At 35.5% G+C, this 15,001-nt stretch overlaps 5 protein-coding genes and 1 further gene across 5 annotated transcripts, besides 2 other annotated features; 2 read left to right on the forward strand and 4 right to left on the reverse strand.

The window, feature by feature from the left end:
* Positions 1–111: 111 nt before the first annotated feature.
* Positions 112–756, reverse strand: RTT102 (Rtt102p; the record flags this gene model as incomplete). Its single annotated transcript, XM_001646603.1, has 1 exon — positions 112–756. One exon carries the CDS (start codon positions 754–756, stop codon positions 112–114), a length of 645 nt encoding a protein of 214 aa, XP_001646653.1.
* A 413-nt stretch (positions 757–1,169) lies between these two features.
* On the reverse strand, positions 1,170–1,676 carry LIP1 (sphingosine N-acyltransferase subunit LIP1; the record flags this gene model as incomplete). The annotated part of the gene is made up of 1 exon (XM_001646604.1): positions 1,170–1,676. The coding sequence occupies one exon, from the start codon at positions 1,674–1,676 to the stop codon at positions 1,170–1,172; it is 507 nt and encodes a 168-aa protein (XP_001646654.1).
* Positions 1,677–2,069: 393 nt separating this feature from the next.
* Positions 2,070–3,671, reverse strand: PRC1 (carboxypeptidase C PRC1; the record flags this gene model as incomplete). The annotated part of the gene is made up of 1 exon (XM_001646605.1): positions 2,070–3,671. One exon carries the CDS (start codon positions 3,669–3,671, stop codon positions 2,070–2,072), a length of 1,602 nt encoding a protein of 533 aa, XP_001646655.1.
* Positions 3,672–5,696: 2,025 nt separating this feature from the next.
* Positions 5,697–7,106: a sequence feature (similar to hypothetical protein; correction of possible frameshift sequencing error~similar to Saccharomyces cerevisiae LCB1 (YMR296C)).
* Kpol_1028p73 lies at positions 5,697–7,372 on the forward strand (the record flags this gene model as incomplete).
* Positions 7,109–7,372: a sequence feature (similar to hypothetical protein; correction of possible frameshift sequencing error~similar to Saccharomyces cerevisiae LCB1 (YMR296C)).
* Positions 7,373–8,125: 753 nt separating this feature from the next.
* Positions 8,126–8,674, forward strand: Kpol_1028p74 (DUF2406 domain-containing protein; the record flags this gene model as incomplete). Its single annotated transcript, XM_001646606.1, has 1 exon — positions 8,126–8,674. One exon carries the CDS (start codon positions 8,126–8,128, stop codon positions 8,672–8,674), a length of 549 nt encoding a protein of 182 aa, XP_001646656.1.
* Positions 8,675–8,842: 168 nt separating this feature from the next.
* SLH1 (RNA helicase) lies at positions 8,843–14,791 on the reverse strand (the record flags this gene model as incomplete). Its single annotated transcript, XM_001646607.1, has 1 exon — positions 8,843–14,791. The coding sequence occupies one exon, from the start codon at positions 14,789–14,791 to the stop codon at positions 8,843–8,845; it is 5,949 nt and encodes a 1,982-aa protein (XP_001646657.1).
* Positions 14,792–15,001: the final 210 nt, after the last annotated feature.

Consider the following 15,001-nt stretch of genomic DNA (forward strand, 5'->3'; position numbering starts at 1 on the left):
TTCAACGAACAATTGCTTTCAATATAATATGGTTTCAAATAATAAATGTAATCAAATTAATAATAATACAGAGTTGATAATTGCAATATAAATATAAATCTTATTTAAAGTTTAAGCATCGGTCATACTGACATCCTCATCAACATCAGCTTTTGGTTCTTGATCATTTGTTGTGGAGACGTTATTGGAATCTTGATCATTATTGGCAGATACATCGTTAGATTCTTCATTGTCCATTGAGACATCCTTTGGTTCTTCTTGCTCTTCGACAGGAGTTTCCTTTAGTTCCTGTAGCTCTTCAGTTGGAGCTGGTGTGTTGGTTTCAGTAACTGAAGCATCAATGGTGACGGCTGGTTGTTCAGTAACCGCATCAGTCTTGGATAAACCTGGAATAGACTCACTACCACCAACAGCTCCCCTAATATCAGCCATTGTTAAACTGGATTGATCATCTTCCGTAACACTTACACCATTTGTTACCACTAATTTTTTAGTTCTATCATATTTAGATAAATCCAATACATCTAATTCCTCTTTATTATCGTGGAAATCAGAAACATCTGCCTTCAGCCATGTCTTGTACTTGAAAGGATACTTAGATTCCTCATTTTCCATTGAATTTGGATCCATGTTAACTCTTTCTTGTGAAACTTCATTCTTCTTTAGAGGTGTAAACCAATCGTATTTCCAATGTTGTCTATTATCTGCTGTTAAAACGTAACCACCACGGTTTGCCTTCTCTATTAGGGATTCCATTGCTTGTTGTGATTGCCTACCTCCTGACAGTATTCACCAAACCTTTTCAATGATTAACAACAGTTCTTTTATTCACTTACAGAAGCTTTAATGTTTTATATATATTATATTGTAAAGTCAAAATAATTATTCGCGAAGAATTACAAGCAGCTTAAAGGTTAAAGTATCCATAGGTTAAGAAAGATTAAGCAATTCGAGTGTAATGATGACCATCGATAGTTCTGAATCAGATAGTTTCAAAGTTTATGCAAATATCCATTATTTTCTCTATACAAATTAAACATAATTAGATATATGTAAATATATATTTAACAGAACAAAATAAAATAAAATTGGAAGAGGTGGCCAGTGATCTATGATTTATTACCATTGGGTGGGTATATTGATAATGATTGTGAATGGCATTCTGTCCCTTAGACATGGAATATTTGGTTTTCACCACATTCAGCTTCAATCAAATCATAATCAGACATGTAACCTACATAAGCAACGTAACCTGGCTCACCTTTATTACCGTTTTCAATAGGATAATGAACAGAAGGAATATTTTTGTTTTCAACAAAACAATATGCTACTGGTTCATCATTTGGATCGTAATCTCTACTGATTCTCTTGAACAGAGTCTTGAACTCACCTCTTTTATCACAACTTGGTCCACCAACTGCCCACATTTTAATTACAGAACTAGATGGACCACCTACCTGCTCCTTGATAGGAGTACAATGGAACCATTCATAATTAATTCTAGTACCAAACTTGAAGTATTCAACAGCAGCAATCAAACACAATGAAATGAAAATGTACTTCAATAAGGTCCAAACTTGTGGTACTCTTCTCTCTGTAGTTACAACTTTTTTCTGTTGCTGTTGCTGTTGTTGTTGAGATTTTTCACTAACCTGATTCTTATTCTTACTGGACATATTATTAACTAATTTAAGCTAGATACACTTTATCAAACCTGAAGAGATCGAAAACAAACAAACCAAGCAAGGTATAAAACTTATTCAAATACAAATATATAGATATGTTCTTTACAATACCTTTCTTTCTTATATATACAGTAATGTCGATCGAATTCTTAGAAGGTGATGGTCTCTATTTCGTTTGTTTGAACAATTGTTAAACGGGTAGATATCAAGGCCTTTGCATGTTGGTTATGTATATAAGGGAAGGGAAGCATAAGTTATGGATAGCATTAGATTATATATATAAAAGACTGTATTGGTATAAAAGTGTACATACGGTTGGATGTGATGATGTAGTAATGGTATTTATTCTTTTGTCTTGTTTCGTTTTCTTTTGTTTTGTTTTGGCTATAATCTGTAGTTGCCATGAATCCAACTGTTTAACATTTGTAAAGAGTTTTCAGGTTGATCGTAAGGGACCATATGCCCACCGTCGAAGATTCTTAAGAAAGTGAAGTTCTTGAATGACTTTTTAGTTCCCACTGCTTTCCCACTTTCAGAACTCCAGTCTTTAGTTGGACTGTTCTTGTATTGGGTTGAGAATTGCCATTTCAATTGATTAGTCCAATTTTCGTTACCTAACCAGTTACAGATGAAATCCTTGTCACCGGCGTAGATCAAGACTGGTAGACCTTTGTTCAATAGTTTAGTGACAGACTTTTGGTATGGTTTCATCCAGTCACCATTGAATAGGAAGTTCTTGTTGATGTCGAAGTTACAGGATTGGAATTTGTCTACTTCTGCGCCCAATGCTGATTGAACCTTCTTTAGGTTTAGGAAATCGTCAATGTACTGCAATTGAGGATAGCACAAGTTACCGCCTTCACAGTCTTTTCTTATGTCGTAAACGTTCTTACCAGTACGTTGGTAAGGTCCCAATTGAGCATTGTTACAGTAGATGGATGCTGGAACACAAGACCAAACGGATTCGCTTTCGTAGCAGGAGTTGATCAACGATAGACAACGGTCCAATGATTGATGCATGTTGGCACATTCTTGTTGGTTCAAAACAGGTGGGGCACCACCTTTACCGCAGGCCATTGGTTCGTAGAATGCGTATTGATTTAGAGGATCGGTCAAACCGTTACCGATCATGACAGAGGATAAATTGAAGGATCTTTCAGAAGGAGAGTATTTTAGGATTTCCTCAGCAAATACAGGGATGTAGTGACCAGCGTAGGATTCACCAGCGATATGGAAAGTTTGGCCATTGTTCTTGTATTGAGGGAATTGTCTGAAGAATAAGTCCAGGAAGGCATAGACATCTTTACCGGCAGCAACTGTGTCAGAGACAGGTTTATCAGAATATGAAAAACCTACGTTGACAGGTTGATCCAAGAAGATGACAGAAGCGTTAGAGTTCCAGGAGAAAGGGTTGTGAACTGGTTTCAAACCTTTGTCGATAGAAGAGGAGCCCAATTCGAAGAACAAACCTGTCATTGAGGAACAGCCTGGACCACCGTTCAACCATAAGATAACTGGGTCATTAGCAGGATCGTTTCTACTTTCAAAAAACCAATAGAAGAAATGCTTATCTTTGTTCTTAACGTCCAAATACCCTGAATATTGCTTTACATCTGGGTCAATTCCCAAGACTTGAGGGTCCTTCACCTTATTAACACGCAATTGGTACAATTCATTGTCATAGTAATTCATCAAAGAATCATCCCAGTTCTCTACATCCTTTGAGATGATGTTACCCTTTGGAGAGGAGGTGAACTGTATATTCAATAAGTCCGCCTTTGGGATATTATACCAGTAGTCTAAAACATGGCTAGGGATATCTGTGATGGATACGTCCAAACCCAATGAAGTGATGGCCTTTGAGATAAACTTCTTTACGTACAATTTGTCATGAATACCGTTGAAGAAGTTAATTTGGTCTGGAATAAAAGCTGCTTGTGCTGCTATGGTGTACAACAGTATACCATAGACTATAGACAATTTCATATTATATAGTTGATGTTATTGATGTTATTGCTAGTGTGAGTATCCAATAGCAAAAAAAACCACTACCAGTTATTCAAGTTAAAATGTATAAAGTACAAGTATATTCTTTAAAATATTGAATGAAAAGACCCTTTTTATACGATTTTATTCTAGAATGGATACCAACTAAGCAAGTGATGTGAAAAGAGACTAAAGTAGACTAGACCTAAAGTGGACTAGACTAAAAGTGGACTAGAGTAGACAGAAATACGGTTGCTCATTTTTCCCTTGGACCTTAAAAGTTGAGGTAAGCTCCTCAACTTGTAGAGTTGACCAGAAATAGATTAATTAAGGTGTGTTGGGTTGGTGGATATGGGGGAGAACGTAAGAGAGAGCTTGGTGGGATCAATATTAGATAGGGAGAGAAACCAAACGTTTGCGATGATTTGAGCAGATAAGATCACCTTATCTATGCAACAAGCCATGGGAACCTTCCTTGCCAGTTGTTAGTTAGCAACTAATCATGCGTTTTCTGTTTAGACCAATCTCTGTTGCTTGATAATGTGTGTAAGTGTGTATGTATATAGTTGGTTGGTTGGTGGTGGTGATAACGATGGTGGTGGGTGATGTAGAAGTTTGTTTCCTCGTTCAGGAGAATACGTTTGTCAAGAGATGTCACGTGATGCTAGTTATATTGATTGGATTTCTACATTATCAACTTGGAGACACTCTGACTCTACTATTGAAGAGTATCATTCATACCCCACTATTGCACATCAACATCACATGTGAACTATATACATCTATGTATCTCTCTGTTTATATATCTGTATATATATGGATCCAGTTACAGTAGTTACGATGTGATGTGTCTCTTAATTGCACAAGAATTATACCAACCGATGGACACACACACACACACACACACATATATATATATATATATTCGATGGCAATTGATACTCAGTCGTTGCCAATGGAGAGTGCGACAGGTGTCGAACAGCCTGGTTTAATATACTGTTGTGACACCTCTTCATCGTTGGTTGCAAGAGGTCAAGTGAAACAAACAGTGAACGGTGCAACCAGATAGCATGACACGAACCACGTTGATCGTGATACACACTCGCACTAACAACTTGTCGATTCTCTTAACCAGATAGACCTCTCTCTTGCTTCCTTTCTTTATCCAATTCCTGGTCCTTCTGCAGTTGCTAATGTTGGACTGACGTCTGCTAGCGCATTGACCATGTCCATATACATTGCAACAGGTTCATACTCCTTCAAAGTAAATAAGAATAAATAATAAATAATAAATAATAAATAATAACTAGTTAATGACAATTCCAATGTACATTCAGTCTTCCATCCCTTCCACTAGATGTTCCTATTCTTCTCTTCCCTTCTCTTATGTCGGTACACCTGTTGGCCATACGTCTCTGGATAAAGTTGGTGTTGCCGTTGCCGTTGCCTTTGCTGTTGCTTGTTGCTTGTTGCTTGTTGCTTGTTGCTTGTTGACGTTGGGATAGAGATTCGAACCGGTCGGTGCAAATGGATACTCTGCTTGCACTGCTCACCAAGATATAGATAGATCAATCGTCGTCTTGTAACAAGAGCTTCCTTGTCTGTCCATCACATACGCACTGCTAGGAACCTCCCAGATCTTGCTTTGCTCAGCGCAGTCACGTGATGTCACTCCACACGCACAACGGCTTACTCATTTCGAAAATCAGCGTTCGTGCACAACGATCTGAACTCGAAAAGCAGGATATCTCTTTTCTTCTCATCCATGAACTTAAAATTATATATACATATATAAAAGGAGATACTGAAGTGGTAATTTGTATTTGAGTTGTTGGCCTTCCAGATCTGCTGGTTCAGCCATTGGTCTTAGTACTTCGATCTAGAGCAAGCTGAGTTTTTGGTACAGATAGTTGTGTTTTTTTTTTGGCATCTCAAAATCAAAAAAGAATAAAAAGAAAAAAAGAATATACAAAACACTCACTCACTCACTCACTCACTCACTCACCCACTCTCACACAACCAACCATGGCACACATCCCTCAAGTGCCGCAGGCAATTCCTATCCCACCATTCATAGTAGCTGGTTACTCATATGCTATGTACACTATCCGTAATTATGTCCCTGGTGGTAACTATGTTTTGTCATACATCAAAAAATCTCATCAGGATGATCCATATAGAACAGCTATAGAAATATTATTGATTCTATACGGTGTGTTCTACTATTTATCAAAACCACAATCGAAAAAAACTTTGCAAACTTCAAATTATAAATTGAATAACTTATCTCCTTCTGAAATAGACGCTTTAATCGAGGAATGGGAACCGGAATCTATTGTCGATGATTCTTCAATCTTCGACGAACGTATGTGGAGATTATCAAAAGTTCCCGTATTACATGCCCCAACCCATCCTGGTGACACCCATGTTGCTTTAAGCAGAAACAATGGTGCCGAACAGTATTCAAATGTTTTGAATATGGCTTCAAATAGTTTCTTACAATTATCTACCAAAAAAGAAGTAGTCGACGAAGTAGAACGTACTATTCGTAATTACGGTGTCGGTGCTTGTGGCCCTGCTGGGTTCTACGGTAACCAAGATGCCCATTTAAACTGTGAATATGATTTAGCTAAATTTTTTGGTACTGAAGGTGCTGTATTGTACGGTCAAGATTTTTGTGTTGCTCCATCTGTAGTTCCAGCATTCACCAAGCGTGGTGATGTCATTGTAGCTGATGATGAAGTCTCTTTGGCAGTCCAAAACGCTTTACAATTGAGTAGATCTACTGTTTACTATTTCAAGCATAATGATATGGCTGCTTTGGACTCATTGTTACGTGAAATCTCCGAATCTGAACGTTTAGAAAAATTACCTGCAATTCCTCGTAAATTCATCGTCACTGAAGGTTTGTTCCATAACACTGGTGATATTGCTCCTTTACCTGAATTGACTAGATTGAAAAATAAATACAAGTTCCGTTTGTTTGTAGATGAAACTTTTTCCTTAGGTGTATTGGGTAAGACTGGTCGTGGTCTTGCTGAATTGTACGGCATGGATCGTGCATCCTCTATTGATATTACTGTTGGTTCGATGGCTGTAGCATTTGGTGCCTCTGGTGGGTTCACCTTGGGTGACAATGTCATGTGTCGCCACCAACATATTGGTTCCAACGCTTACTGTTTCTCTGCCTCATTACCACCATATTCCCCAAGAGCCGTATCAAAGACACTAGAAATAATGACAAAGGACTCTACTGCTGTATCAAAATTACAATCGTTATCTCAAGTATTACATTCTCAATTTGTCAACGACTCACGTCTTTCAGAATTAGTGGAAATCACCTCCAGTGATATGTCTCCAGTTTTACATTTGAAGTTATCTAAGCAAGTTCGTTCTCGTAAGTTCAATTACACTGCTGAAAACTATTCGAAAACCTAGTAATTCTACAGAAACGTAGCACGACTACAATGTTCTTTGACGAATACGAAGATGAAGAAAGATTCCTTCAAAGTATCGTCGATAAGGTTTTACAAGACCACAATATTTTGATCACCCGTAATACCATCGTTTTACAACATGAAACATTACCAATTGTTCCAAGCTTAAAAATATCGGTCACTGCTGACATGCAAGAACAAGAAGTCGCCGATGCCACTTCAACTATCATCGAAGTATTGGTCAATTCTATAAATGAAGCTTAAGATTACGAAAGATAAGAATCCCAACAAAAGAATAATAATATCAACAACAACAACAACAACAACAACAACAACAATGATAATTCAAAAATCATAAACATAGAAAAGAAAAGAAAACTACAAAACCCAAAAAATATGATAAAAAAAGAGTAAAAAAAAGGAGAAAATAATGTAATCTCAACAAACAACCTAAAACAATTCTGTAATTCGTCACCTTCAAATGTGTCATTATAATCATTTTATATAATATATTACCACATATATACTGTACTTCTGTATATTTGCCCTTTTCTTATAAAGATTAAAATTTAATTCCAAATACAAATTTGTAAGCATATCAAACCAATTCACAGAATCAAATTGCATATAACGAATCGATGAATCAATGAATGATCTACATAATTCTTAAAACTGTGACAGGTGACAGCAATATTTACAGATTTACTGACACCAACAATTTACTGACACTTCTGTTTTTAGCAACTTTCTTGCAACATTTGAGACGAGCCTTTTCACAACAAAAATTGTTTCTCCAGGTGATTGATGCAATGAGAATGAAACAATACTTTTGTTGATCCAAGAATAAATAAATAAATACATGAGATTTGTATATAAAAGATGGGTTAGAAAGAAGTTGAAGGTATATTTTAGGTTCATTTTGGAGTTGTGTTGTTACTAAGTTGTCTTAAGAGCAGGTGGAGTTATAGGAACGGTCGTTATTGATTATACGTTGAACAAAGAGAATAAAAGAGAGAGATGGTACACTTCAGGAAGAAATCATCTCACAGTAATGGGGATAATGAGAAGTTGGACGTTAAGTTATCTAAGGAAGATGCTGATAGGTTGAAGGTGAGGACGGCATCAGTTGCTGATCCTATTTTGGAAGCTGTTCAAGAGGCTCAGCCTTTTGAGCAGATGGCTGGTACTTTTGAAGAAAATGCCAATAGACATTCTTATTATACTAATGAGAATGAAGTGCTTCAAGATATATTTGGACAACCTATTAATCAACCAGATATCTCTAATCCAACCAGGGCTAGAGATGAAAGACCTTTAGATACAATCAGATCTTTTGAATATGCTATATCGGGTGATCCAAGTTGGGCTCAGCAACTTGAAACTCAACAATATGGTTTTAGAGTAAGACCAGATTTCCCAAATTTTGGTGGTGTTAACCCATATGATGGTGGTAACTCCCAAATGTATGGTGAACAAGCTGTTTATCAACCAAAGACTTCTACTGCTGATGTTGGTGAAAAGAAGAAGAAGAAGAAGTTTGGTCTTTTTGGTAAGAAGAAGAAATAGATGCATCTAATCATAATATGATTATCTCCATGCTCTTTTCATAATAACATTGTTTAAATCCTCACCCTTTTATGTACACATTTGTATCAAGTATACTTATATATTTTTAACGTTACTTTACTTTATTTTTATTTAAGAAACAAATTCTATAATCAGTTGTATATCAAATTACTTTAGAAGTTGATGATTAATATGATATTCAAGTGATAAAGCATCGTTGATCAGTAGGAAATCCATATCTTTCCCTCTCAGCTCTTCCGTAACAATGAACTCACAGGTAATGTTAACTGTCTTATCTTTATCCTGTTGTGGATGGCATCTCTTAATCATGTAAAGTTCATTATTTTTATAACCAATACAGAACCAAGATTCTTTTTGCATTTTTGGGAACTTATCACAATAAACTTCAAACTCACGATTATTTTGCTTAGAATGATGTTTTGAAGTTATAACTACTTTAGTATTATCTTCTTGTTTCTCAACTTTAACATCATCAAGTGCTGGTAATCTTTGACAAACGCTAATAAACTTACGCTGAATTCTTTCTGCAAGAACCTCTTCAGAAACTTCATCATCATTTTTCAAATCTGCATAAGACAAATCATTTTGAATTGCTAAGTTCTGAAGTTTCTTGAATCCCATCCTAGCTATTCCGTTTAGGTTTACTTTAGAACTTTGTGATTTGGCATCTAGTGGGTGACCACTCTCTAAAAATTCAATATCATTAAATCTTTTTAATTCACAACCAGGTAATGCACTTGCTGGATCATCTTCGTACCAATAACCTTGTTTAATACACTGCATTGCTTTAATTATAGTCAATACTGTATTGAAATAACCTAATTCACTAGCAACATCAACAAACGCCTGCAAAATACGTAAAGATTGATCAAGCACAGAAACTGTGTCCTGAATATAATCTGCGATAGGTAGATTAACACGACTTAAATGTGCTTGTAATAATAAAAATGCTTTAACATGAGTATCAAAAATTGGTAATTCATATTCTCCAGTGAAAATAGTTTCCGCAGGATATCTTAACTGTGCAGACATTTCTTCATTCATAATAGTTTCACCACCTCTAACTGGCAATTCATTGTATTCCTCTGCCAATGATAACCATTTCAAGACATCAATAAATCTGGCATTATCCTTAATTTGAGCCAATAAAGTTCTTATAGTCTTGTGAGAAATATAATAATAGGACGCAATACTCAAGAATGGAGTAGCTTCAATATCCTCGCCATAGACCTCTACACATCGAGAAGAAACCAATTCTTCTATACTTTTATCAATCAGTTCACTGATATGCTTATGCACTCCAGCTGCACTTGTATCTTCAAGTATGCCATAATATGTTGGGTTATGATGAGCTCTACGGAAGAAAAAGGTCCATCTTAAGAAGTCAATAGCGTCTTGTTTGTTACAAACAGTACCGGAATTGATTTCAGCACCTAAATGATCTTCTAAAACCTTGTGTAATGACGATTCTACAGGGAACCCAACATTCAAGAAATGCTTGTAAAACATCTTCTTATTTTCACGAGTGTAGACGATAGCTGTACCTGTTGTATCATAAGCAGGTCTACCAGCTCTACCCATCATTTGTAAAATATCAGTTAAATCCATATCAACGTATCCTAGAACTTTCTTATCATAAAATTGAGTACCTTTTATAACTACTAAATGTGCTGGTAAGTTAACACCCCAGGCTAAAGTGGATGTGGCTACCAAAATTTGTAACTTTCCCTTTTGAAATAATTGATGTGAAATATCACGATCCTTCTCAACTAAACCAGCATGATGTAAACCAATACCGAATTGAATCGATAACTTCAACGTATCATCTGTAATTTGTGAAATATAATACTGTAATTCACCATCATCATCAATTTTTAAAAATCTCCTTGGATTATCTTCCATACCACACAGATGAATTAGATCTAATGCAGTTAATCTAGTTTGTCTACGAGAAGAAACAAAAATCAATGCAGGCTTCACTGGAGAATGCTGTTTAATAGCCATAAAGGCTGGTTTGTTCATTGTCTTCATTAAAGGACAATATGCCAAATTATCAGGGAAACCATCAATATACATATTCAGTGGGACTGGACGGACACTTGATGGGAAATTGAATAAACCATTGCTTTTAACACCCAACCAACTGGCCATATCATATGCATTAGAAACTGCAGTAGACATACCAAGTAATCTAATAGGATTACTAGTTTGTGACGCAATATAGTTCATACGACTTACAATCATTTCTAAAATAGGACCACGATCACTTGCCAATAAATGAATTTCATCCATTATAACTAATGATATATTTTGAACAAACTTACGTGTCTGCCAATTACGAGAAATACCATCAAATTTTTCTGGAGTTGTAATGACAATAGTGGCATCACGAACATCCTTTGGATCTGGTAAAGAATCACCTGTCAATTCAACAACTCGATCTCCAGTTACCGGTGTAATTCTTTTTCTCCAATCATCAACTCTTTCTCTAACCAAAGCTTTCATAGGTGCAATATATACAATCTTCTTACCTGGAAAATCTCTAAAGGCATGCCATATAGCCAACTCAGCTACTACTGTTTTACCAGAACCAGTTGGTGAACCAACAAAAACGTTATCATTTGTATTATACAAAGTATGGAAAGTCATAGTTTGCATTGGGTTGAAATATTTAAATGGATAAATTGATTGCACCAAAGGATTGTTTAATGCAGAAGTTGGTAGTGGTTTCAATCTTAACAATTTGGTTTGAAGAGTTTCATTATAAGGTCTAATTAGATGTTGGAATGAAATTGGGAATGTCGATTCACAACCTATCCAAGTATCTGAAACGACCTTTACCACAACTTGAGGTGGTAATGGATCAGACAATGGAATCATGAAATCCATTTCATGAACAGTATTTAATTGAGCTTTCCTCAGAATATATTTCTCAAAATGTAGAACTTGAGATTTATCTGATTCTTCCACCAAGACCCAGAAAAATTGTACATCACCATGTACCCTGAAATCCCACTTGAAATCTGGAATTAAGTTAACATGAATTCTCATCACATTAGTGGTTATAGGAAATATTTCTGCCGATATAGAAATACTTGGAAATTTGCTTATTAAATTAAAAAGTTTATTACCAATACCTCTGTTATGGACAAGTTCACCAATTTCTTCAGGTTCGAGGTCCATTAAATGATCCATTGAAGGATTTCTGTCTCGAATTTGACGGATGATAGGGTCAGGAAGGTCAAATTGACATAATGGATGATCAAATGCCCACAATCGTTTCTCAATGGATTTACAAACATCCAACATAACTTTAGCAAAATTACCCCATCTTCTATTGATACCAATTAAAAATAGAGCTCTACAAATTCTTGTAGCATTTTGAGCAACGTAATTAGAATCCGAATTCAACGCTGAATCAAAAATTTTACTTTGAGAAATATATGCTTGTAATAGAACGTTTGCCTTACCTTGGGCGGTATCTAATGCTCCACCAATTTGACACTCAACAGCCGATTCAGATAACCTTGTCAATTCAACTGCTTCTTCTTCTCTAAATTTAATACCATCAAATTCACTACTCATACTAATCATAGAAAGAACATCTGCTTCCGTTGCCCTTGGATTACACATCTGATTAAATATTTCAACAGATTCATTCAATAAATAAAAATCGGATGCGACTCTACCTAAATCTTTCGGAATGAAGTGCATTGAAATTTCATCAAATACTATCATTTGTAGTGAGTGTAGCCTTCGAGCTGCAGTAACTACCATTTTTCTTCTTCTGTCATATAGTTGAGGGTCGGAAGCAAGCTCCTCCCAGTCAATTGCATAAGTAAATGGATTCTTTCTCATTCTCACGTATAAGTAAGTGTAACCTAACCATTGAACAGCTTCCTCTACATTGGTAACTGTACCCAAGGAAATTTCTGCATTCAGGTTGTCTACCAATTTGGACCCTAATTTTGATTCGATTGGATGTTGTTGAGTCAGCAATGAGACATAATGGTCCAATCTATCATTTGAAGTACATAATATACCTGTACCATGTTCAGAGCCAAAACCTGGTCTACCTGCACGACCAAAAATTTGAATAACATCAGATATCCCTAGATCTATGAATCCACCCTTTTTTGAATCATATACTTGGGTACCTTTGATAATAACACAATCAGCAGGTAAGTTCACACCCCAAGCTAGTGTTGCAGTACAACATAAAACTTTAATTGCACCATCTTTGAACATTTTTTCAGTTAAATTACGATCTGTACGTGCCATACCAGCATGGTGAATACCAAAACCAAATTGAAAAAGTTCCCTTAAATCTTTATCTCTATTTTTAGCCAATTCTTTTGAATATTTATTCTTCATATCTGCATCAGGAGCAAATTCTGTGATTTCACTGTTTTGTTCTGCTATTCTAATATAGGTTCTTGCACTGTTAACAGTCTCTTTTCTTGCATGAACAAATACCATGACTTGATAACCTCTCTGAATCATCTCGATTAATTTATCATAAGAAACTCTATCTATATTTTCCCTCGATTGTCTACTTCCTGCATTACCTCTACAACCCAACAACTGTTGTTCCAATGGTTTTGGACGGAAAGATTGATCAAAATAAAACATACCGACTTGACGGTTGACACCTAAAAAATCAGCAACATCCATAAAATTTGGTAATGTTGCTGATAAACCTACAATACGGATCATAGACTGAGAGCTTTCAACTTGTCTCAATGTACGTGCCACTAATGTTTCGATGACAGAACCTCTGTCTTCATGTAACAAATGAACTTCATCAATAATCAATAATTTAACTTTAGAAACTAAATCATTGTCACCATTTGCTTTACGTGTAACAACATCCCATTTTTCTGGCGTAGTTACAATAACTTGGGTTGTTTGAATTTCTGCTCTTGTCAATTGCATATCACCAGTCAATTCTCTTACTTGGATATCAAAAATAGCTAGCTTTTCACTAAATTTCTCAACAATTTCTGCAGCCAATGCTTTCAGTGGAGCAACATAAATGACTTTAAAATCATCATATTGGATATCAAGTTCATTATGTTCATTTACTTGAGAAAATTGTTTGATAATGTTTAAAATAGTCAACAATGCTATATCTGTTTTACCGGCACCTGTGGGAGCACAGATTAACATGTTTTCGTTAGTATTATATGCCACTGGAAATACTAAAGATTGAATTTTGTTTAATGTCTTGTACTTAAATACAGCTCTACAATAATGATCCAGACTATCTATACTCATTAATCTAGTATGAAATACTTTTTTATTAGTATCAGGATCAGCTGCTGGAATAATTAATTCTTCATGTGACTGATATGATTGTCTGGTTGTACCGATAGGCAAAGAAAATTTTTGGCCTGAAAAAGCCAAACTACTAGTATTACCATCTTCGTATTTCCTATAAACATGAGGATACTTTATTACTCTTCTAGCAGGATCCAACTTTTGGTTTTTGGCATCATAAGCATTTTGTATAACCTGATCTTTCATTTCTTGTTCAGTCAAATAATCAAATTCAGAAGAATCAATGATATCTCTGGTCATTTGTATAACATCTTCCAAAGAATGAGCAGTTATTAATTGTCTATTTTCCAAAACAAATGAGATCAATTCGACATTCTCTGCACCAACCAGATCAAGCAATTGTTCCGCTAATTGACCTTTCTCATTTGCAAATGTAATTTCCAGAACAGATTTCAATAGGGTACCTGTAGACAAAGAACTAGAACAGGTACTAGCCAATCTTACTAATCTCTTGAAGACAGTACTTCCACTAGAATCACCACCATTGACACCATTACATTTCTTGACATCATCAACCATTTTTACAAACTTCTCATAGTTTAAATCCTTAAAATCATCAAAAATGTCATCCCACTCATTCCTATCCTGAGCCAATTTAATTAATGTAGTTTTACCTACTTGTTCGTCACTTTCACCATTTATCTCAGGGAGTTCAGAAACACCAATTTTCATGTCATATTGATCTACTGAGTGCATCATAGCCTGCATTGCTTGCATGTACGAACCAGCGGAATGGATTGAATATTCTGTTGTCATGTTTATAATCCTATATTCAATTCTCTTACTTCTGCTCAAAATTCAAAGATTTTTATCCATGCATATATAAAGATGCAGATAGATAAACAACAAACTATCAAACAGTGTTCCTAATAACTGTTGATTGGGTTGCTACTCTATTTCCTAAGTTTTTAACCGTTTATTCCCACTAATAAATTCGTCTTTGTATTGTCTTTCTTGTAAGTTGAC

The sequence above is a fragment of the Vanderwaltozyma polyspora genome, genomic scaffold (genome assembly GCF_000150035.1).
Source record: "Vanderwaltozyma polyspora DSM 70294 KpolScaffold1028 genomic scaffold, whole genome shotgun sequence".
NCBI lineage: Eukaryota > Fungi > Ascomycota > Saccharomycetes > Saccharomycetales > Saccharomycetaceae > Vanderwaltozyma > Vanderwaltozyma polyspora.